This window comes from Dendrobates tinctorius, unplaced genomic scaffold (assembly GCF_039654945.1).
Source record: "Dendrobates tinctorius isolate UK_male_01 unplaced genomic scaffold, ASM3965494v1 ptg000003l, whole genome shotgun sequence".
Lineage (NCBI taxonomy): Eukaryota > Metazoa > Chordata > Amphibia > Anura > Dendrobatidae > Dendrobates > Dendrobates tinctorius.
This window is the reverse complement of record NW_027361671.1, coordinates 19854596-19870711: the sequence shown is the minus strand read 5'-3', so window position 1 is coordinate 19870711 and position 16116 is coordinate 19854596. Positions and strand designations below refer to the sequence as shown.

Here is a 16116-nt window from a genome sequence, read left to right as displayed (position 1 = left end):
AGTCAGTTTGCCTTCTCAAATATGAACACTGACAAAGTTGAACACATTCTTTGTTTTGTAACACAACTTACTATATTGTGTTGTAACGTAAGTTACCTACATTTGTTGTAATAAAAACTGTTGCATTTAACTTGAGAGGTTAAAATAAATTTGTTGAAGTTGCTTGGACTATGGTGTTTTAATACAATAAAAATAGTGCTTCTCCCCTGTTTACCAGAACAGAAAATTTGGCAGTTTCATTATATGGACACTTGCCTTTCCTTTGTGTGTAACGTAAGTTACCGAGTAATAACAATATATTTTGTATTTAATTTCTATTCTTGAAAAATCAAACTGTGTTGAAATCTATTGAGCATAGTTTAATGTACAATATACATGCACTGATTTTTGTGCCTTCCTTCAAAGAAGAGTCTGTAGTCATTATTAACTCAGTTTTTGGTTTGTGAATGAAATGTAAGTTACCATGGAACTGCCCCCAAACATGTGGACACTAAATGTGGTTTAGACACACTTGGGCTCAGAAGGGGGGGTTAGATTTGGGAGTACAGAATTTGCTGTATTTCTTTTGGGGGGCAAGGAGCGATTCCGCTTTTCCAGAACCTTTGTACTACCAGTAATGTGGAAACCCCCTTTATTTCCGGTAACAGATGACGGACTTAAGTGGGGACTTGCTTTTTTGTGGATTGAGTTGAAGCTTTTTTGGGGAACATTTTATATAAAATTTAGGATCACAAGAATCCTGCGCTCTACGCTGACCACTTTGCGGTTTCCATCTAAGTATCCAAGTGACGTGATTCAGATGAAACCCCCATTTACTATAATGAGGCAGTAGAGTTACTCTGGACTCCATCTGGCGTCTGTTCAGCGGTGTCCTTAGCATGATCTAACTATATTGCTAGTGCCTGGTGATCTGGATATCATGACAATATCGAGTCAACATGGCAATGATCGGGCCCCCCGTGATGACATTGGGGGTGCCGATCGGAAGACAGAGGGGGGCTCCCTCCCTCTGCCTGCCTTCTAAATGCTGACATCGATATCGATCGCAGTATTTAGGGGGTTAAAGTGTCGGGTATCAGCTGTAATCAGCTGACGCCTGGCAGCGATGCGCGAACAAAATTGCAACGACATATCCATACGTCCAAGATTAGTAAGTACTTAGCAACCTGGACGTGAAGGGGTTAAAGATTGAAAAGAAAAAAAAAAGTCTTGCAATTTTCACACAGGCCACTAAGGTTCTTTTTAGATTCATACTTTCTGTTGTTTCAGGAAATAACACATGTCCATAGTCACGATGGTCAGTCCTCGACCTTATCTTTTTCACTCAAATATCTACTAAGTGTAATGGGAGAAAGAGCAGGGGAATCTGTGACATTACCTATTGTGCATGGTGGTTTCTATCCTATCAGCTGTATAGGGAGGTGTTATCAGTCTTTTGTTTTCAATAAAGATCATTCATGATTTAAAAAAAGGCAAACATTACCAACATATTTTTTTTTACACACCTGAAACAAAAACACCTGACTTAAACAATAGATCCTTTTCTGATGTTAGCTTCCCTTTAGAGTTCTATGCAGAAGCAGTTCTACTAAACAATCACTATTATGAAGGTGGCGTGTTACAATGTGGGGGAGTTGTTTTTGGCAGCCAAAACTTTTTATAGCCAAATTGGGAAAACTAATGAAATCATAGCTGCAGATTAACAATCAAGGAATTAGATTGTATTACGCTGTCTGTAAACCTTTTTTGGGAGGTAAAATCTTAACAACTTTTTTGCTATTGTTATTGTTTTTGTTTGTTATTATTTGTTATTGTTTGTTTTTGTTTGTTATTGTTGTTTGCTATTGTTAGAATCCTGCTTTGAGCAGGGGGTTGGACCAGATGGCCCAGGAGGTCCCTCCCAACTCTACGATTCTATGATTCTAAATGCTTTGACATTTCTGTTCACAATTCTACAATGCCAAATGTGCAGCATATTTGCAACATGTGATAATACCTTTATTATTATAAATATTTTAGGGGGAATTTATCATGAAAAAGTATTGTTAGTGGCTGAAATGTCATTTGTGCTAAATGTATAAACGTGTTGCATGACGTTTGATACATGTGGCACCTCTGTAAATGTAATCCTCCTGTCTGGAGCTAATTTTTTAAGTTTTTATGTCACTTCACTACTGGAGGTAATTTTACAATTCAAAAACATGGTTTAAACTATATTTGAATAATGACGTCACAATGGCAAATAGTTCTTAAAAATGGAGGGAGTGACATAAATAGGAAAAAGTTGCTATTTTTTGTGCCTTTAGAGGCACTGATATCAGTATGTGGTTATTTGGAGCACAGATGATGACATTAAATGGGCAGCACACATCTCCTCCGCTGAGTGTTGTGCTTATCAGGACAATCTCCTGCAGCAGCTCATCCCCTCCTTTCACTGCCATCAGCTGTACTCCAAATAAGTACTTTCTGATATCAATGCAGCTGAAGGCAAGAAAAAGACTGGGCAAAAAATAGGGTTTGGAAGCCAATTTCATATAATTGCTTTTACAAGAATGAAGGCAAATCCCCTAATAAAGTACTTTGCAAAGTTTCATAACTTATCATACTGTAAAAAAAAATACAAAAACAAAAGTTTAATTACTCTTTAACCTGAAAAAAAGTGAAAGATGAAGTATTATTACCAAAAGAGCCATAGGGATCATCCGATGCTTCAATAATTATGACTGCTTCTATTACGTCTCCTACTAATGCTCCGCCAGTGGTCTGGTTTAACAGCAGGACCCGGAATGACTCTTCCACTTCAGGATTGATGTCATTGATTATATATATTGGCACAGCTTTGCTTGTTTCACCTTCAAGCAAAACTACATCTGAAGAAGCTACACTGTAATCTTCACCTGGAAGATTAAATGAGATAACATAATGTAGGCATAAAACAACTATCCCCATAGCACACATTACAGTCTAATGCTCACACTATAGTGCATAGAGTACTGTACATGCAGTTTGAGCACAGAGCTATAAGAATTAACCCCAAAATTATTACATGTGAAACTGGACTTAACTGGGACAAGATTGATATCTGAGACTGCAATAACCATGACACAGTGGTCTACTTTTTATCCACACAAGACTAGTTAAATTCTTAAACTGTACGGTATGTGTATATGTACAGCTCTGGCAAAACTTAAGAGAACACCACATCAAAACCCTGTCATGGGCAGCCCATTCTCCAGACCTGAACCCAATGAAAACCTCTAGAAAGTAATCAAGAGGATGATGGATAGTCACAAGCCATCAAACAAAGAAGAACTGCTTACATTTTTGCCCAGAAGCAGTGTGAAAGACTGGTGGCAAGCATGTCAAGACGCATGAAAGCGGTGATTAAAAATCACGGTTATTCCACAAAATATTGATTTCAGAACTCTTCCTGAGTTAAAACATTAGTATTGTTGTTTCTAAATGATTATGAACTTGTGTTCTTTGCATTATTTGAGGTCTGCAAGCACTGTTTTTTTTCTTATTTTGACCATTTCTCCTTTTCAGAAAAAAATACAATATTTATTGCTTGGAAATTCAGAGACATGTTGTCAAGAGTTTATAGACTAAATGAGCAATTTAAATATTGCTAAAAAATATACCTATAAAGAGCAAAATCAGACAAACTGAACATTTTAAAGTGGTCTCTTAATTTTTGCCAGAGCTGTATATATGTCCTTTATGGGTAGGGATTAGTGATGAGCGAACGTGCTGGGATAAGGTGTTCATGCTCAAAAAATATAAAATATGTTCAAGTCCCTGTGGCTGCATGTCTTGCATCTGTTAGATAGCCGCAACACATACAGGGATTATCTGCTTGTTAGGTAATCCCTGCATGTGTTGCAGCTGAAGACAAGCCACGAGACTTGCAGCCGCTGGGACTCGAACATATTTTTCGAGTAATGCAAAAGTCACTTGGTTAGCACCCGAGCATGCACCGATAACACCTTATCCGAGCACCTTCACTCATCACTATTAAGGATTCAAGACAGAGCAGTAAAATTGACAATTACTGCAAAGGTTAAGAAGCTCAATTTTCCCCAAGTATTAATAGATTTTAACATTGTCATTATTCTAAGGACAAATGACACCCAACATTGTCCCCTGGAGGGAGCCTCGCCTATAACTTGTGTCCTGGTGAACAGAAATCAGGGACCAATAGTATCCAGACAGTGCTGTTTATTCATATTTTGGATACTCAATTTATTACAAAAAGCTGCTGTTACTGTGAGAAGAAAAGTTGAACTCAGATATAGTAGAGAAAAGTAAAAAGGTATCATATTCTTTCCATTTCATTAAAACATTATTTATATAAGAGGTAAGGACAACTATGGCCGCCTTATGCATTTCAATCTCTCATTGGTCATCAATCATAGGAATGCTACAGCACAGAGGTAGCAGCTGCTACGGCAGAAGTAATGGTGCACTATGATAAAAGAGAACGCGAGCGAACGCGCTGTGGAATAATGCATCTATTAGCTTAGTGTGCCGGCACTGCTGGCTGCTGATACATCTGTACCTGTTGTTTGGAGTTTTGGGAACAAAACTAAAGAATTAGTGATGATTAAGAGCTTTTTCGATCAGCCAGCTCCATCTAAATATTCAAAGACACCGAGTATTGAAAATAATTGTTTGTGCATCTAAACTGCAAAAAAAAAAAGTCTTTGAAGAACTGACTCAGGTTGGACATACCGGCTGTAGCTGTTACTGGCACTGCTTTAAATTTTACTGAGACATCGCCAAACATCCCGCCAGTTCTAATGACATTGATTATTGGCCCAACGTAACTCTCTGCTATGCGTACAGAGGTGGTAGACAGCTGAAGGACACCAAATGCATCGTCGCTGGCATTTATAATGACATGAGCCACTGTGTCAGCCCTAGATCCAAGCCGTGGTGAGCTAGAGACTGAAGAAAAGAGTGAGCAAGAAAAAACTCAGTTATAGAGTGATTATGGTATCAGTCATCTCACAAAAAGCACAATAAGCAATTTTGGGAAATACTTATCTCTTAATTCTATGTCAAATATGACATCAAATAAGTCTATCTTGTTTAAAGTGCAACTCTCAGCAAATTCCAGGCTAACTAATATTAGTAAAATGGACCGCTATCACACCAAGCCTGCAGTTTTCTCAAATGCAAGTTTCCGAAATGCTCTCAACATAAAAGCTTATCAATATCAACAGTACATTAAATAACAAAACTGCTGAATGGTAGTGGGCTGTACATGAATATCTGATATAAAGACTCTTCTATGAGACACATTTGACAACTTTTCAAAATTCCTCCTCAGGAGATTATGGATAGAGGCACGCATGCAAGCTGCTAAGTATTTATTGAAGCATATCTACTTTCGTGCAGGACAAACTCAGTTCCTGCCTCTTGAATGTGAGTTTAGACGCAGGAGCTGAGTCTGATGATGAAGTGTCTCAGTATCACAATGATGTGTTGGGGAAGCACTACCTTGCAGAGGCTGGTACGGCACCTCGGAGGCTTGCTATCTACTGTCACGAGGATGTCATATCCACCTGGAAGACCTGGAGTTAGACAGTCAAGTCGGGTAATGAACACCTTGCGGATATTGATAGGTCATATGAGTGATGGTGTGATTCATGTCCTATTTTAAATGGATTGCCTTTTCTTCAGTGCTGAGAGGGTTAATGACTCTTTCCATGCTGGCTGAGACCATACAGCCTGGTTGTTCTCAGATGCAATCGCTTATCATTTCCTACCTCTTTAGATACTGGCTCTGGGCGTTTAGTCCCTACCGGTGATAGATTTGTCTTCCTGTGCTGAGCGCTAAAGCTAATTGGTTTGAGTGGCGTTGTTCTAGTAGTGATCTGTAGTTTGCTGTAGTACGAGTGTCTTGGTCCCTATTCCCATTTAGTTTATTCCTCCCTTTTCCTATCCTCATCCCGATTGTTGGCTTGTGCTATTCTATGATAGAGGTTTTCTGTTATAACTGTTTTGTTTTTGTGTCTTGGTCTTGTTTGCCTCACTTTTCTGTCCCATGATTCATAGGTTGGGGGGCAGATTAGGGTTTAACTGGAGTATAGCAAGGCTAGAGACCTGGGCCTCTCTACCTTCAAGAGTACCTCCGGGACAGGGATAGTTAACGTCCCAGTTCCAGGGACAGTTTGAGGTCCCTCTCACTTACCCAGCGTTTCACCTACTTAGGGAGTCCAAGAGGTCCCCTTTTTCTCCTGAAACATCGCAGTCACTCCAGAGAGTATGCACTCACACCATTTTTGGTTGTCCTGATGTATTTCACAGGCTGCCTCTTGCATTCACCCTATCCTTTATGCTACATCCTCCCTCATTTGGAAGAGGACGTCTGAAAGGTGCAACTGTAGCCGATAACTGCAGCGTACTAAAGAGATTGTCATTTTGATAACTTATCCTATACTAGTCAGTAACATGCATCATTTTGATGCAAAAAAAGTGAAATTGACAAGCACCTGCTAGCAAACTGTAATAATGTGACTACTGTACTATAGCATACAAACAAACAAATACATCCGCACTGGTTTTTTTTTTATTATTTGTACATAACTATTTTAATTGAAAATATGTAAACTTTTTTTTAGCCATGACAATAGTTTGACCTCTGAGTACATGCCATACTATCTAAGGAAAGATGCAATATATACAGCATATGCAAAGATATTAAACATATATTAAAATATAGCTTACCAGGATTACTTTGCGCTTTTTCTACCAATGTAACATTGAATAATTCAACAAAAAGGGACTCAGATCTCTCCGGATCACTGTCATCCAAAATGGGGAGAAAGATGTTGACTTCACTAATATTTGATGTGAAGAGGACGCTCCCATAGATGGGCCAGTAGTCTTTCCATCGAGTGGCTCTTGCAATATTTGTAGGGAAAAATGAAAGTGTTTCAGAGTCCATCATAGTTTGGTAGGTAACCATGACCGTTCCCATCAGTCCACTTAATCGTTTAATTGTTAGAGAAATATTTTGATTTTTTTCCTCAACCTTTATGGGTCGATTAAGTTCAGAAAATATAAAAAGACCATATGGATCATCATTAGCAAAAATGGTAAGTGATGCATTGGTAAAATTCCCCAGTCTTCCACTGGAAACGTGAGTGATTATAATGGAAAAATCTTTATCCAATTCTGGTACATCATCAGGAGACACCAATACAGTTATATTTGCATCCATTTGTCCTATTTGAAAAGTTACATTGCCAGATGTAAAAGCTAAATCTCCAAATGGGTCATAATCTATTTCCCAGAACACAAGCACTAATGACAAGGCGCCGTGATGACGCAAAACCTATAAAAGTAAGATGTATAGTTAAAGTTAGTTGTCTTTAAAGGCTCCTGACACTGTACAAATGTAAAAAAATATTTTTAAATGTGTTAGTGGTTACCTTTCGTTAACAAAATTGCAATAAGCCTCAGCCTGCAACCTACATTCCTTGATTTATTTTTAGGCCCTATGATATGCAGCTTGCGCCAAGTTTCGTATTTTTCTCTTGTGGAACTTTCTCTCCAGCAACAAAGTCTGAATGTGAGGTCTGTATGTATCCAGAGTACTGCTGTCTTCATATATGAGCACAGCTTCTTCCCTGCACTTATTTCCTGGTCTGTAGCCTGTTTTCTCTGCACTCACTGAGACTACACATGCTTTCTTCCCTGCCCATACTGTTGAGATATGTGTATAAACACCTCCTTTTTCTTGCTGACATCTTTAATACTGAGAGAAAGGAGGCAAGGAGAAGAGAGGGACATCAGAACTGAGCAGTATTGTGTAATTTGTACATTATCTAGAGTTAAGAAATGTAAAATCACAACCTTCAGATATAATCCAGTATGAACAACCTCGGTTCTTTTCTGACAGATTTGTAACATGTTTGCAAAGCATTCAGCTGGATATAAGTCTTACAAAATGGCAGAACATGTTTAATTAACTCTATTTAAAAATTGCTTAAAGAGGTTGTTTGCTACTTGTATAGTGATGGCCTATCCTTTGGATAGTTCATTAATACCAGATCAGTGGGGGGGGTGACATCTGGCACTCTGTTGAACAGCTGCTCTTGGTGCCGCCGGCATCCAGATGTGTTCAGCAGTGGAGTGGAATAGGACAGCTTCATCAACTGTATAGTGGCCACAACGGAGTACTGCATATACACCCCGTTTTATTTGAATAGGGATGGATGTGCAGTACCTGGCTGCGGCCACTGTACATTTGAGAGAGCTGTGCAGCTCTGCCAATGATCACATCTGGCCACAGGGAACGGCTGAAAGGGAGCGGACATATGATGTACAAGTATATCATATGTCAGTAAGGGGCTAAGAGTTGGATTGTGTCACTCAGCAGTACATTAAAATTCAGTAAACTATTCCAAAGGCATTAAAATACAGTAAGGAGGCATGTGCACAGGAGACCAATCTCCGACATGGCAGCAGAGGTGCCAATGCAGGAGGTGAAAATCGGCTATTTTTATTTTACACTGTGAAATAGAGTGCTCCAGACGGGGGCTGTCCAAATAGTGGACAAACTCTTAAGAAAAGAGTGTAACTCTGTATCGACCTCCAGAGGATGAAATGTAAATGACATTTTGGAGACAGAGTTATAGCTTTTCATGCCATTTGTAATGTAACATTGAAAAAGGACAGAACAAAATTAAGGGATAAAACCACCAAAAGCTAAAGATGATTATCACATATCCACAAAATAGGATATAACATGTGAAGAAAGAGAAAAACGCGGACGGCACCGCTGCTACCATGTAACTTCTGGTGGTGTGCGGTATCCGGAGCACTTGATGCTGGCAGCTTCGGGTGCTGGTCTGGAAATCCACAATGCGAATATATCCAAAAGGAAACAGAGACCGCACTCCATGAGCCAGTGTGAATAAAGCTTGATTTATTGGCACATGCGGTACATGTCGGCCGGGGGAGTGATATCAGGAGAGCTGTTTTTCCTCTCCTGATATCACTTCCCCGGCCGACATGTACCGCATGTGCCAATAAATCAAGCTTTATTCACACCAGCTCATGGAGTGCGGTCTCTTTCCTTTTGGACAAAAGAGGATATAAATGTCTAATCGCCGGGGGGGCCACGCCAAAGTGGTGGGATGCACAATCAATTACTAGAACAGGGGTTTCAAGCCTCCCATTCCTCCCCCTTTGAATATTTAATTATTGTAATGATACACAGCGCTTGTGTATCCGGAGGTGAAGCCTAGGGGGCGCTAGCAGAGAGCACGGGCCAGCCAGGGGGTAGTGAGAGCACCACAAGGTGCCGTGCACACCGGACAGGAGCCCAGCTGAGAATGTGAGGTCAGAGGGAGCGATGGGGCGGAGCCAACCACACAACGGAACGGGAGCCGGCTGGATGTGGTAATGGGGAGGTAGTCAGGAGTGAGCAGGGTCGGACGCCAGACGGGGATAGCGGGTGCTGAAGGGAGAGACCAGAGTAGTCAATAACTAGCAGAGGGTCAGAGGCCAGGAGGGAGCGCGGTATCCGAAGGGCAGGACAGGAGAATAGTCAGGAGGGGAGCCGAGTGTCAGAAATCAGAGAAGTCAGAAAGGTACAGAGATGGGAGACAGAAACGAGTCAAGGAACAAACCGGGTAATACACAGATAAATACATGCATACAGAGGAACAACGTTAGTTAACTGAGTAACCTGGGTCAGCCACACTAGCCGAGTAAAACGGAAGTATCGCCAACAACAGACCCAGGAACAACCAGCATTAAATAGCCGCTCCAGAACCAAAGAGAGGGGAACTAGCGAACTTAACCCTGACCTGACCAGGACAGAGGCAGAACCACCCTGTCCTGAGTCATGACAATTATCATATGGCTGACAGAAACACCCAAGCGGAGTATCATGATCTCAGTGCAGGTTTTGACCTGCATGTCAGGGGTTAATGTCTTGAGCCAAGTGTAGGCTTTGACCTGCACGCCTGGGGTTAATTAATGTGGCCTCTCTTTGGTTCAGGGAGAGCTTCTTATAGCCCTGGGAAACTCCAATCCCCATCAGTTATACTTTTGCCTTTGGCCAAGTGTGTTGACCCCTGTGTGCCTGTGCCTGTTCGTTGTCTTCTAGCTTGCTTTTATGGTTCTGACCCGGTTCTGTCTCCCGTTGTGAGTTTGCCTGTTGATTCTGTACTGCGCTACCCTCTCTGTGTATGACTCCTTGCCTGTGACCTGACTATTCTTTGCTCGCCTCTCTTGTACTTTGCAGCTATCTCCGTGTATGACTCATTGACTCATTGGCTACGTCCTGACTCCCCATTCTGTCTATCCTCTGGTTTTGTCATGCTATCTCGTGCTTTGACCCCAGCCTGTCTATGCCCCTTGGTAACTTTGTCCCGTAGTTACCCTGCTAGGAGTTTTCCTGCAACTCCTAGCACTCTGAGGTTTAGGCCACACCCCCAGCAGTCACTTGCTTTAGGTCCTGCTGGTCTGAAGCACGCACCTTCTCTGCTTCTGCCCGCTCCACAGGTATTGCTGAGCACAGTTTGTCTTACTCAGGACACACGCACTGGTTCAGTGAGCAAGTGCAGTGCGGTGTTCCTGACACGGAGTAGTCGGCTATATCGTTCAGTCCCATAGACACTGAATAGAGTGGTGGGGAGGAGGGGGCTTGGGACACTGTGTGGTTTGACAATATGTGGCCCTCAGCAATGAGACATTTATTCTGTGGATAGGCGATCAATGATTTTAGCTACATAATCCGATAATGCATGTGTGGCGCCCCTGAGTGTTCAGTTGCCACAAAGGTACTGCACCTCCTCCTGAGGTGTGGTGCCCCACCATCCAGGTATGTTGGATGTTCCCGACCAAGTTCCAACACTTGCATCCCACACAACACAGTAGTTCAGCAAAGCCACATTGCGGCTCCCTGCCTGGAGTGTAGCAGAGGACATTTGGTGACTCCCTGCTTGGAACACGAAACGTGCTGGGAGGCGGGTGGAGTTAGAATACATAAAAGGGCAAGAAGGTTTAGGAATTTCAGTAAGTAAGTCAGTGAGTCAGTCAGTGAGAGGATCCCTGGGAGAGGGATGGAGGAAGGAGGTGCTGAAGCAGATCTCAGTGACCTGGGTCTGCTGGCACGGGAAAGGAAAGAAAGAGAAAGACATTGAACAAAAACCTGGTCTTCCATGAGAAGGAAAGACTAGTACGGAACGTAGGAGTAAAAGGGAACAGAGGACGTGGGTTATAGAACCCTGCCTAGAAGTTCTAAGCGCAAGGCCGGGGCCCGATCCCCGAGGTTGTATGGACACTAATGGTCCTGCAGCAGACACCGGAGGAGTAGCAGGCTGTAAATGCGCTACTTCCATCTCAGACTTGGGGGCACAACAGCAACATTGATAGTGAGCTGGGACTCAGGAGCAAGGAGTCCCCGAAGCAGGCTACAGCTGTCTGCCGTACAAGGAAAGTTCTTGGGAACATCTGTCAGGAGGAACTCCAGTGTAACTCAGTACTAGAAGTACTTCACACCAAAGGCGCTATAATAGGAGACGTTCAGAAAGGCACATGTTGGCGGAGTGTTGGAAGGTAGCATTCCATCTGACCTGGAAGTTGACTGAGTCCCTGACCCGGAGGACACAGCACGGAGGCAGGCACCTGTGTGTACTACAGACTGTGAGTAAAGCTTTGGATCTACAAGCCCCGGTGTCCTCCATTTATTCCTGAGCCAACACACCCTGTACCGCTACATCTGGGTACCAGCTTCTACACTGCCTGCGCCTCTCCTCTACCCCTACATCTACACTGCCCTGGGACTACAGCTCCACCTGTGGGGAGCTTCACCATCTTGGCTGCAACACACTACCAGTCCCAGACGATCTGCATGCAGCGTCGGCTTAACATCTCACTTGCCGAACACCACAGGTGGCGTCACGAACTATTCAATCAATTACATTCCACCATTTCAATTTCCCCATTACTTGGGCGCCCAGGGCCACGGACCGGGTCACCGCCGCTGTGACACATCCCGCTGACACCGGCCCGGTACCGAGTACCCCACAGCCCTGGGAGGGCGACCCACATATAGGACTGAACAGTTTGCTCTTGCCTGAAATGAAACAGCGTTGTATCCAGATTCGGGCTCAGTTGTTTTCAGGAACAAAGAATCACGTCTGAATTCGAAGACACCATGAGCATCATCAGAGTCTTCAATGGTCACAATGATGTGGGAGGCAATACCCAGACTAGCTGTTCAATTGACAACCAACAAAACAGTGAGTATAATACAGCAAAAATGAGTCTTCTAACTAGATGAGATGATAAAACTAGTAGTATGATTAAAAATGTAAAAGGTAGAAATTTCATTTTTGGGAAAAAAATAAAAATCAGTATTTTTTTTTTAAAGACATTTACAACTTTATGGTAAAGTTGCATTTGGGTCTATAACTACATTAACTAAATAAATGTCACCAAAAGCCTCACTTATCCATGGAATAAGTGTTGATCTAAGAGGTCCGAATATTGCTGGGTCCCTCACTGATCCCAACAACGGGGCTCTTGAATTGCCCTGTATGAAATGAAAAGTGGCCGGACATGAGCAGCACTGCTCCATTTATTCTCTATGAGTCTGCTAGCAATAGCCGAGTACAGCGCTCAGCTTTTTCTGGCAGTCCCATCAATGGACGGTGCTGTGGCCACCGCTCTGCTCAGAGGGGACAATTCAGTGCCATGTTCTTTAGATCAGCTGGGATGCCAGCAGTTGGATTTTCAGGTGATAATAACTTCTAAAGATGGGAATGGCCCTTTAAGATCAATAAAATCAGGAGTTATTCCCCACAATTAGATCTTTCTTTATTCCTGGAGGCCTCCGTTAAGAGAATCACTGATGATAGAGGCACCTGTTTCTCCAAAACTGACACTCTGCAATTGTATGAATGGATATCACTCTGCAAAATATACTGTACATGCTCTGATAAGATTTTCTGTTAATCACTAAAGTCTATACAGTCCAAGCAATGCAGATCTATATAAGATGAGCTTTAGGTCTAGCCGAAAAATTACAAAACTTCATCTAAGTAGTGATCCAAAGTGAGATAAAAAAAAATGAAGCAGAAAAACTGATCCTGAAAGCTAATTTGTAAGTGATGTAAGGTTTACTAATGTGTACTCAGGGTTAATTATGTAAAATTATAGATAAAGCCATGTTATGAAATGACATAGAGCGAAAGGAGTGATAGCGAAGTGCTTACCCCTCTGGTGGACGGCTGGAAGGAACAGTTCCATGTCACCATCACCACTAGCAAAGGCATCGTCCCTAAAGAGTTCAGCCACTTCAGGAAGAGACACACAGAAGACACGTATACATATATACACATAAAAGAGATAGACAGGAGACTGATAGCACAATTACTGCCAAGTAGAGCAGTGGAAGAAGATTTCCTTTAAAGAATAACTAAACTTTCATTTTTTTTAACAATTTTGTCCATCATGGAAAGTTATGAAACATTGCAAACCACTTTATTAGGGGATTTGTTTTCATTCCTGTAAAAACAAATTGCATGTAAGGGGCTTCCAAACCATGGCTTTTTCCCTAGTCTAGATCCCTGCCATCAGCTGCAATGATATCAGAACATAATCATTTAGAGTACAGATGATGGCAGTGATGGGTCAACACACCTGTCCCCTTTTCTGAGTGTTGTCCTTATCATATAATCTTATGTCGTAGCTTATCCCCAGCGTTAGTGAGACACTGGTGCTGAGCTGACTGCTTCACTGCCATCATCTGTACTCCGAATGAGTGCATATTGATATCAATCCAGCTAAAGGCAGGTGAATAAACTGGGGAGATCACCGACAGCTGCTATTGCACATACGCGGGCGGTGCCATCTTTGAGGAGGACATTTATTTTCCTTCTCCAGCAAGATGGCGCCGCCGGCGCCTGCACAACAGCAGCTATTGAATCTCCACACAAACTGATAGCTGCTACTGCACAGGCGCCCCAGGCGCCATTTTCAAAATGACTTTTTTTTTCCTCGTTCAAGTAAATCTGCAAAAGGGATTATGTGTACAGTAACCATGCAATTATGCTGCAACACAGTTGCCATGGCCGGCAACTGCCTGCAGAAGCGTTTTTTTTGTTTGTTTTTTTTATTCAATATGTGATGGTACTCATTATGCAAACTAGGGGGCAAGTCAGTGAGGGATTAGTGACCTGTCAGCAGGCTGCATTATGAATACATAATCAGAGCACCACATACTGTCTGTAGGTTACTATGCATAACCCTGCTTACAGCACCGTCCAGTGAGAAAATGAAAATAAGCTCAGATTTATCAGTTGTCACAAGAATTTAAGGGCAAAACTGGAATGTCACAAAAGGTTTACACTATTTGTAGTTTTCACACCAGTCCTGGGCACTTTTTAAAAACGGGGTGGAGGGTACGGGGCCAAGCATGGCTGACAAATTCATAATAATGTAAGCTACAAAGGTAATGGAGTACATATTTGCAGTAGAGCAAAGAGAACCTGAATCCAACCATATATCACTTAGATTAATGGGTGCAGCCATTCTGATAGAATCAGAGTTTTAAGATTTAGCAATGCAGCAGAGCTGAGGAAGCTAACCCCGCCCACTACAGGCTCTCTTTATACAATGTCAATAGAAAGTAAGATGCTTATCACAGGAAGAGGGTGTGTCGGGCTACTATGCAGATGCTATAGTATCCCAGCAATGAAAGAGAGGCATTGCTGAAATCTGTGTTTTAACCCCTACATTATGCTGTCTTGAGATTACATAGCAAAAACCTGCTGACATATTCCGTTTAATCAAGACTGGTGTACAAAACTCCAATATTGATCACGAGGGCCTAGGTGTCAGTGTATGAGACAAGTGAACACAGGAGGCTTTCTCACACTTACCACTTGCATCAGCATTCCAAAGTTCAACTTTAAAGGATTTGGCCAGCTCAGGTACAGAATTATCAGTGATGTTAACATAAATGAATTTATATCGCTCTCCAGGCTGGAATTCCAAAAAATATGCTGTTTCCTTTAGGTACAAAATAGAGTAAAAATATGTATGAGCTTGTTACCCCACCCTAGACCAGGCATGCAGTATATGTCCTTCTCCACTAGTCACCTGATAGTCCTGTGGACTGAGAGCAGTCATTGGAGAAGTTCTATATTCAACTCTTATACGTCCCAAGAGTCCTTGGGCCCGAACCACAAGCAGCTTAACTTGTCCAATTTCTTCTTTTATTTTTATAGTAGGAACAGATTTTGCAGGAATAGTCATGTTATCACCTGGTTTTGGAGGAGGCTCCACAGAGAACTGAAGTAGTCCTGCAGAAAACATATATTGATTATGACAATGTTATTGCAGAAGGTCCCGGGTCACTATGCAAGAACTGGCCACTAAAATCGCAGGCATTTTACTGCAGACACTTCTGAAAAGACAACCCTGTCAATCAACAGAGGGAGTCGATGATGCATGTGTAGCACCCCAAGAGTTCAGTTGCCACAATGGCCTTGCCTCCTTCCAGGGGGGAGTGATGTCATGCCTGGAAGCAAGGAAGGGATCCCCTTAACAGGTAGTTTCAGCACACAACACAGTTCCTGCTCCAGGCCAGCAGGGGAGCTCTAAACCCGACTTCAGGGGAGCTGCTCTCTCTGGGCAGAAGCAGGAAGTTAGTAGAGAGTTAGTGCCTGAGCAAGGTCGAGAGAGGACGTGTGGAGAGAAGCTGGGGACAGGAGCTATAGCAGAGCTCACCCCCAGGCTTGAGCGCCAGAGACCGGACCCCGGAGTCCAAGGCTGTGTGGATACTAAAGTCCCAGCAGCAGAATCTGGAAGACAGAAGACCACAGATCCTCTGTCCCCAACTGAGACTGAATGACACAGCAGCATGTGTGAGCTGGAGACGCCATATAGGAGCGATCCCTGAAGCAGGCTACAGCTGCCTGTCATGCGAGTGGAGTTCTACCTAAGTAGCAGACAGAGAGAGGAACTTGAATAGAATATGCAGCAGCAAGTACCTCAGAGAATAGCGCTAGAGAGGAGACCTCACAACCCACATGAATAAGGAGATTCCCAAATTGCTTTCAGACTGACTGTCTCCAGAACTATCTG

The 16116-nt window shown here is 42.6% G+C and overlaps 1 protein-coding gene across 1 annotated transcript in view; it reads right to left on the bottom strand.

The window, feature by feature from the left end:
• The window catches only part of ADGRV1 (adhesion G protein-coupled receptor V1), a 732030-nt gene that overhangs the window by 553714 nt on the left and 162200 nt on the right, over positions 1 to 16116 (bottom strand). Inside the window, exons 25-31 of the mRNA XM_073580638.1 lie at positions 15130 to 15332; positions 14910 to 15039; positions 13242 to 13322; positions 12101 to 12240; positions 6733 to 7342; positions 4732 to 4947; positions 2682 to 2897 (exon numbers count right to left, since the gene is read on the bottom strand). Coding sequence (XP_073436739.1) covers positions 2682 to 2897; positions 4732 to 4947; positions 6733 to 7342; positions 12101 to 12240; positions 13242 to 13322; positions 14910 to 15039; positions 15130 to 15332 — 1596 coding nt within the window. The remainder of the gene's footprint in view (positions 1 to 2681; positions 2898 to 4731; positions 4948 to 6732; positions 7343 to 12100; positions 12241 to 13241; positions 13323 to 14909; positions 15040 to 15129; positions 15333 to 16116) is intronic.